We start from the raw sequence: 9,502 nt of genomic DNA on the forward strand, positions 1-9,502 counted from the left end.
CTCCTCCTGTTTGTACGCCTGACTTAGCTTTCATTTCAACTCAGCAATGACCCCCTTGTTCTCCTCCCACTTCCCCTTTTTTGCTTCCAGTATCTTCTGCTTCAAGACTTTTATTTCTTTTCCAAAGTTTGTTTGATTTTTCTTACTGTATTCTATCAGACTTGTTTTGCATTTCCTTATCTTTCTGGTCAGACTAAACATCTTGGATCCTTGTTGAGGTATTTCCCATGCTCTATCAATTTCTTCCTGTATTTGGTGATTTTGAGCCCATCTTTTATCAAAATAAAACCTTCTCCCTTCTTTCCTTTTTTTTGGCATTGTGTCAATCATAATCAAGCTGTGGTCAGATGCTTCATTTTCAATATGCGTGCATTTTGCTGTTTCAAACTTTTTTGCCCAATCCTGATTTGCTAGTGCTCGATCTAATCGTTGTCTTATCTCCTGACCATCCCAATGAGAGCACCAGGTCCAAGGTTTCCCTTCATAACCCATATCTACCAGATTATTCCTATTTACTAGCCCCCTAAAATCAGCAAAACTCCACTCTTGTCTTTGTCTTCCCCCCTACTTCTCCCCATTTGCCAAAATGTCATTAAAATCTCCTGCTATGATCCACTTCTCACCCCACTGATCCATCTTACTCTCTAATTCCCTCCATTGGCTTCTTCTCTTTCTATCATCCGTACTAGCATAAATTCCAATAAAAGTCCATTCACATCTTGCCTCCATATCCATCATGCGAGCTGTAATGTAGAAGCTAGAAAGCTCTACTTCTATCATTTTAATCCAATGTTTCCAAAACAACGCCAATCCTCCAACTCTTCCTACTGAATCAACTACAGCACTTTCATCAAAATTCAACTTCTTTTGTACATTTTTCATAAACTTTTTTTGGTTTTTTGTTTCACTCAGAAATAAAACTCCCGGAGAGTGAAGGTGTAAAACCTCCTTAAGTTGGGGAACTGTCAAGGAGCTCCCTGCACCTCGACAGTTCCACACCCCTACCTTCATTGACACCTTGGAGGCCCTTTAGGGACTGCCTCCGTCACCCTCAGCAGTGCTTCCATTTGCACCTCTTTCTTTAGTACTTTTGTCCTTCCTTGTTCCATGGTATCTGAGTCCACCATCATTTCATCTGGTTCATCTCTTAGCATAATTTTCCTTTTTTCCCTCAGCCTTGGCTGCTCATCTTGCATCCTTATTTCTTGCAGGGGAACTCTCTTCCCTCTTATACCCCCTCTAGAATATCTATTCTTTCTTCCTGTTTTCCCATTTTCCTTTTGTTCCTTCCCCTGTTCTGCATCTTTCCCTAATCCTCCTGTACTACTGCCCTCACACTCCTCCCCTCTCGGCCATGATTCCCCCCTCCCTTTCCTCTCTTTCACTTACATCAATCCACATTTCCTGTATATTTTCTATTTCTTTTCCACCTACATCTCCCTTTTGAGTCGTGTTTGAGAGGTTTTCCATCTGTTTCTCCTTTTCTTTTTCCTCCTCCACCCCATTCTCTTTCTCCTTTAGCTTCCATTCCTGTACCATATTCCTTTTTTTCTCCCTTTTATCCTCTTGGTTTCCTCTCACCAATATTCCATCTTGCCCTTTCTCCTGCTCACTATTTTTTTTGAGAATTTTCTTGTTTTTTCTTTTTCTTTCCTATCATGCTCCCTTCTGTTCCCTCATTCAGCATTACTAGCCCTCGTGACTGGGTTTGTACTTGTGTTTCCCTAACTGGCAGTTTTTCTCCCCCTTGAGTTCGCATGGGAGATGACATTATATTTCCTGCCTTCAGTCAAGCACCATATTGCCTCTCCCGCAGGGTTACTCCATTTCTCTCCTCAAAGGAACATGATTTATCACTGTGTCCAATCACCCCACATTTATAGCAGAAATCCGGACACCGCTCGTATTTAAATTCTGCCCACACTTCCACCTCATTGTGTTTGACCGGCAATCCTCTAATAAGAGGTTTGGAGATATCTATTTCTGCCAAGATTTTCATATGTTTCCCTTCTTTTCCACCCCCCATTGGGATAATCACCTCCTTGACTGATTTAAACACTTCCCCAATTTTGAATCCCGCTACTCTACACAACCAGTGAATTGGGAGTTGCCACACCTGTATCCACATATGTGAGGTATTAAAACTCTCTGGATCTTTTTCAATGCCCTCACTCCATGTTTTTATCACTAGAAGCTGGTTATCCAACACCCAGGGTCGACCATTCAGTGCTCTTTCCTTATCTTTTTCCTCTTCAAAGTTAAACTGAAACACATTTGGGCCTAGCTCCGTCACTCTCATATTCCTAGGATAACCCCAAACGTGGTTAGTGAAGTTCTTCACTCCTGTGAAATTTGCAATCTTTTCACCCATAATCCTTCCCACTAAGCTAAGCCTACATTCCTCCCTTCCTACTTCAACATCTCCCCAACTCAAATCTACTGCCTCTGTTTCCTTCTCCCCCAGGTCAAACTTTTGAAAAGCTCTATGCAGTGAATCAGCCATGGGTTACTCGGCGAGGGTTCCTTGTACAGTCCCTATAGATGAATGCAAGCTACGTTCAACCCTGCGGAGACCAAGGATGCTGGCGACCTTATTCACCGCACCTGCAGATTTTAATTCCAAAAAACAACAAGGCAAACGGACCAGACAAAAAAACAGAGATACACTCACTCAATAGACAAACGAAAGGGTTGCAGATAGAAAGCTTTCTTTTTTTTGTTTTGCGAGTTTTGAAAAACAATAAATGTTACTACCACAGGAAGCCCTAAATAAGAGCACAAGCAGAAATTATTTACTCTCCTTAGCTGGCGGTTGAGCTTCCCCTGGTCAAGTTGTTCCCTTATTTCGGACAGAGTTAAAGACTCCCCTCTTGCAGGCCCACCACCGACAGCTTCTTGATTTTTGTATTTTCGTGAATAAATTGGTCAGAGTGTTTTGTAGTGAGCAGATTTTCAATTATCAGAAGTGTATACAGACTCAGATGTTTGGAATCGTTGTCGTCTCTTGTTTGTTCCCACCATTCTCCCCTTTCAAAAGTTTACAAGTTCAAACACTTTTTACTCCTACAGTGAGGAGGGAAAACTCCACTAGAGAGAGAAGCTCTCATTTTAGAGAGGGAAAGTCTCAGCCAAGAATTAGTGCACCCGGTTATAGACATCAAATTACTTACTTGCCTACTTTTGCTACAACTGAATCAAAACAAACAAAGTGAGCATTTAAACAAGATTGAAATTAGTAAGCATTTAAATCGATCGGCAGGATCCAATCCAATCCCAAACAACTAGAAAATTTATAGAATCATTTTAAAACTAGATTGATCGGTGGAATACAACCCAACCCTAGACAACTATTAAAACCTAACGGATTGTTGGGATAAAATCCGAACCTAACAAATAATAGGTTAGTGGGATAAAATCCAAATCCAACACATAACATATTAGTGAGGTAAAACCTAAATCCAAAAAATAAACGGTTGAGGGACTATGAAGGCATTTAAGAATCTTTTCTTTTGGTGCGTGTTTTTTGTGTTTTAGAGTGTTTTTTTCAAGAATGAACACGTGCACGCACACACGCACACACACATGTTTAGATATATATTAATCTATTCCTTTTCTAGAAGGATACTCGTTAGTTTATGAATTTACTACTATGTTCATATAAACACACACACACACACACACACACACACACACACACATATATATATATGGAAAAATCATTTAAAACGTTTTTCACATTTTACAAAATGATTTTTTTCGTCCCTCATTTTTAAAAATGTAATTTTACGTCTCTTACAAATTCATATTAATGAAAGTTAGTTCTTATCTAAGTTTTTTGACTAGTTTTTTATCGGAATCCACTACATGTTTTGTACGTAATCATTGTTTAAGGGCAAAGTTATCAATTAATAGTCCTTCATATTTCACAAAATAAATGTTTTGGTTCCTAACATTTTACAAAACGAATTGTTTCGTTCCTCATATTTTACAAAATGAATTTTTCATCCCTCATATTTTGCAAAATGAATTTTTTCATCCCTTATTGATCATGTGTACGAATAGTTTTTTTTAAAAAAAAATTCATATATATATATATATATCTATTTGATTTCATCTGAATAGTACAAATAGTATATAATAAATCTCTATTTGATTTCACCTAAACAGGCTAATCGTAATTGTACACATGCTATTTAATAGATATATATAGGGGTTTACAATTAACAATTTTGTTTTAAGCCCATGTATATATCTTTATAATTTCACCATGTGAATCTATTCAATATTTATGACCTTTCTCTTTTGGTAATAATTTATGTATTGAATTGTATAATAAGACCATCTAATTAATAGGTTCTTATTCGAATTCTATACTTGTGCTAACAAATTGCAGTTTAAATATGAAGTTTCTACTTGCCACTTTTAAGACCAGTAGTTGAATTACTTACCCCGTAATTGTCTTAAAATTTGAAAGTACTAATCACTTACTTCTTTTTGTCATACTTTCCTTTGTTTATTTTTTCTGTTTAAATTTAATTCGATATAAACACTCGATACTGTTTAGAATTAAATGTCTTATTTGTTTTTAATTTTTGAGTAAAAGGAAATGAATATGAGTGGAAAACTAACAATTTTTTTTAAACCTATGTATATATCTATTTGATTTCACTTGGCAAAATCAAATAGAGATATATTACATGCTATTCGTACTGAACAGGTGAAATAAAATAGATATATATGGGTATAAAAAAAAACTATACACACACATGATTAATGAGGGATGAAAAAATTCATAAAAAAATTCATTTTGTGAATTGTGAGGGACGAAAAAAATTCATTTTGTGAAATGTGAGGAACTATGAATCGAATTATGTAAATTTGATTTGACAATTTTATCTTTAAAAAATGATCACGTGCAAGGTACGTAGTGAATTTTGGGCAAAAACTAATCGAAGGAACCAAATTTGACCAATGTGAATTTGTAAAGGACGTAAAATTACATTTTAAAAAGTGAGAGACAAAAAAAGTCATTTTGTAAAATGTGAAGGATATTTTGAACGATTTTTCCTATATATATATAGGAAAAAAAGTTTCAGTGGCTCTCAAACTATTAGCCGGATGAACTTTTGGGCCCCAAACAATTGAAAGTGAACTTTTGGCCCCCGATTTATTCAAAATAGAAAATGTTAGACCTTCTGTCAAATGCAGCAGCTATTACCGACGGAAAATACGACCACATGAGACGCACGCCGAAATACGCAGTGCATTAAGTCTTTCAAGCTTATATATTAAGTTAATCAATCAATTAGTGCCAACAATAACTTGAAATTTTCTCATTACGGTGCAATGGAACATCTACAAGACTACAAAAACACTAGCCTGCCAAATTCGCTAGGATAGTATGGTTGGGTGATCGCATCTCCAATTCTCAGTGGAAGCATTGGAAATACTTGTTGGAAGAGACCAAGTCCATCCCAGACTCTAGCTTGCAAATCAGTTCCACATTTCCACTTTGGATATCCAACAAATTCATTGAAGCAGCTCACAGCATACCCAAAAAGCCTAATGCACCAAATGGACAGATACGTAATGCTTATAAGCCTCATCCAATATCCATGAGCATGCGCATAGGACTTTAGCAGAGCTTAATTCTGAATTAAAATTTTTGCTTTCAGGGTTGGCATCACGCCCCAAAACTAGGACATATTGTCACATTGTTTAGAATCAAAACCAAAAGAACTAACTTCTGAATCTTCCTACCATGTACATCTGCAGCAATTGGCAATAATCAAGATCAACCGCAAATTCAACCTGTCATGCAAAATAAAACCATTCACTGCCACTGTCTAATTCGATATATAAAAGTTATCAAACAAAAAAAAAAAAAAAAATCAAAGCAAGGCTAATCTAAAGAAGCCTTTAGTTTTCTCTAGAAACCCCCATACTTGATCATACATCTTCAAATAAAATGTGTTCTTCATTGAAAATATTAACAAATGGAGTCTTCAACTATATCAGTAACTAGATATCCGGTCCTAGCTATTTGTTCCGTCTGGCAGGCTAGACAAAAGGTCCCTACCTATTTGTCTCACTAAGTAGGCCGGACAGACAGAAAGTTCCTAGCTATTTGTCCCGCTAGGTAGGCCAGATAGACGAAAATGATAGAAATAGTTTCAAAGATAGTAACCAAGAATCACGAGCTCATACTACAGAACATACATTGTATTCAAAATTTAGAAACAAATCATATCCATCTTTATCATAATTCTTTGTATGTCAAAAGCAATAAATGTATTTTTACCCGCACTGAATTTCATATTAACATAAGCAGTTGAAACCATTTTCATTCATAAAACCTGAGTTGAAAATGAACGAGCCCCAAAACTACTTACCTTAGCCAAATAAACCAATACCCAACTTAACTCAAGTAATTCTCGTTGTACGTGTCCTCCCTGCCCATAAACAATTCCAAATTACTTAATTCGAGACCTATGAAATGAGAAATATAGAAATATGCTTCCCACACCTATGAGATGAGAACCTAGTTCAAAGTAGCATTATTATGTATGATTTTCAGTTTTGGCAGTGCTTAGTTAAACAAACATAACTAAAGCCATATGCATTTAAAAGCTACAAAGTTAGTATAGTTGAAAACTAGGCTCCTAATACTAACAATTTCTAAAAACACAAACTGGCCTATCATCGTTCAAAAGCAGGACATTTCTAGTGCTACTATACAGTGCAGAACCAAAATTTCAGTCAACTTCCCGAATTTTCTGGTATCAAAAGGGAAAGAATCAGAACCTGTATTTTATACGTTAGAAATTTCTATGAATCTAGTTTCAAACGCAACTTAAATCGCTCAATTCCGATATTTCTATACCAACTTATGACTAATTTCCCAGAATTGTACATGGCTGACTGTTATAAAAGAATTGATGAAATCCAAGTTTTCCTTAACTATGTAACCTAGTATCTATTCTATTTGCCTTGTCCAATCTTTAATTACGAGTTCAATAGCAAAGTATACGAGAGATTATTCCAATCCCAAACCCTCCATCCTTAATTTCGATTTCCAATCAAGTTTCCAAATGACAACAATAACTTAAAACCAACATGTAACAATGCCAACTACATAATAACCAATTCGAAATTCCTTAAATATCTCATAATCGCACATTCAAGGAACAACTAATCCTTTAATTATAATCAACTTCCACAAATATTAAGATATATTCCCAACTACATCAAAACCATATGCAACTTAACATTATACTCGAAACCCAAATAATGATCTAATCACAAAACTCACTTTATCCATCAAACTTTATCTGCCGGAGTACAATACCTTTCAAAAGTCAACATTAATCCTATAGAGAAATCAATGCTTAATGATAAACTCAATATAATATCATCAATCAAACTAATGTATCCTGAAAGACTTGCACAAGATCTATATGACAAAATCAAATTTTTTTTTCTTTTAAAGTTCTAAGAAAATGCTACAAAAATCATGCAAATAACTCTAACAAGAAGAAATTCTCAAATTCTAAGTCGCTTTCAGAGCCAAACTTTTGGTCAACTTTAAAAATCAATAGCTAGGATGGTGAAGAAATAAAATATTTGATTGAAAGCTTTTTGAGTCAAAACTTCACACATAACAAATAATACTTTACGATGCTTAAACAAGAAGTATCAGCTAAAATCCAAAAGTCAAGTAAAACTGGCTCCACTAATGAATAGTATGTTATGATTTTTCCAATAAGTGACAGTTTATACCTAATATTATAAGAAAATATCTTACATTCCTTTCGATCATGGATTCTTAACTACCAAATATAATATAAAAATCCTTCACTACCCACACAAACAAATAGCGTATAACTCGTAAATATGATTGCCTATATATATATACACAATTATAATCATACCTAAGTTTCGCATCAAATCAACATCCCTAATATCGAATTGTTCAATGTACTAAAGTAAACCTTATTTTCATTTTACCACCCAAATTATGATAGTGTACCAAATTATTCATCACATATCATTGAACTATGCTTCGTAATAAATACATCTTTCCAACTGACATAATGAATGAGAGAAATACATTCTAATGATACTGTTGTTCTTTTTGTCGTCAAGATAAAAGAATATCCGCATAGGACTTCCAATGTAATGGGCAAAATAGCTGTTAAGAATTTGAGCATGTGGTATTTGGTCACAGCCTTTTACAACCGTCGCTTACAACTGTGCTGCGTGGTGTACGCATTAATACAACTTATTTAAACACTAAAATAACATATACATGATAATACAAATTGGCTCAATTGATAAGAATGAATCACTTCTTTTATAAAAAATCATATATTCAAATCTTGCTGTCGATGTGAGGTTTTATACTGGGGAATGATCTGTACAAATCTTTGATCCTGAAGTCATATCCTGACCTATAGTGATGATCAAAGCCAAATTCATCTAAGTTTACCCTTACCAAAAATGAAAAAACATACATAGCAACTAAGACAATAATGTGGAAAAAAAAAACCAAATAACGTTCAAAAGTTGTGTCTCATAATTTATTGAATAGATGGCCAAAATAGTCACTTAACTATTAAAAATAGCACCGCTTCATTACCAAACTCTTTTTTTTTTTTTGCCAGAAAGGTCATTTAACTGTTTATAACGGGCCTCTTAGGTCATGTCACTCCATTTAGCCGGTAAACCAACTGGTCATAAGCACATGATTTGCCATCGCAGGTTTTTAGGGCAAAAATGCCCTCAAGTGATTGACACATACTTTTTCAAAAACACACCCCAAACTTTAGGGGCTAATCCTTAGTTTAGTCAAACTTCAAAGGAGATAAATATAATTAACCAAAAAAGCCTAACACAGAGGCTGCCGCTTTGTGCTTCTTCTTCCGGCTCGGGATTCACTGATGATTATGAGAAGAATTTTTCAAGTACAAAAGGATCAGAGGACCTCTTCTTGTTTCATGATTTACCAGCCAAAAAATTCCTACAACAATCATCATCATCATTTTCAACCCTCATCCAAATTCAAAATCTCAATTTTTTTTTTTTTTTTTTTGCATTTCCTTCAATTTCAATCCAAAAATCATTCATGGCCGTGACCAAAAATCAAAAAAGCAAAAAATATACTCCTTTACAAATTCGAGGGGTAAAAGTATATAGTTAATAGTTAGAGAGTCAAAAATCAACTAACTTAAAAGCTATCCAAATTTTTTACCGATTTCTTTTAACAAAAATTCATATTATCAGGCTTTTAACCGCTTATTAGTTAATAGCCCACTTCCACGAAAAATTGGGTTAAACTAAGAAAAGAAATGAAAACAACTAATTAATAAAATTATTTTGTGTAGAAATAATTTTCATTAATTCTCTTAAATAAAAGGTTAATAATTGTATACACGTCATGTGTGCCTTGCACACCCGTATTCATAACCAATACATTATCAAAACTTTAATAAATTGCAAAAAA

The 9,502-nt window shown here is 34.7% G+C and overlaps 1 protein-coding gene across 1 annotated transcript; it reads right to left on the reverse strand.

The window, feature by feature from the left end:
* Positions 1–1,789: 1,789 nt before the first annotated feature.
* Positions 1,790–2,503, reverse strand: LOC140016896 (uncharacterized). The gene has a single exon (XM_072071034.1). It carries the CDS (start codon positions 2,501–2,503, stop codon positions 1,790–1,792), a length of 714 nt encoding a protein of 237 aa, XP_071927135.1.
* Between the last annotated feature and the right edge of the window lie 6,999 nt (positions 2,504–9,502).

This window comes from Coffea arabica, chromosome 1e (assembly GCF_036785885.1).
Source record: "Coffea arabica cultivar ET-39 chromosome 1e, Coffea Arabica ET-39 HiFi, whole genome shotgun sequence".
NCBI lineage: Eukaryota > Viridiplantae > Streptophyta > Magnoliopsida > Gentianales > Rubiaceae > Coffea > Coffea arabica.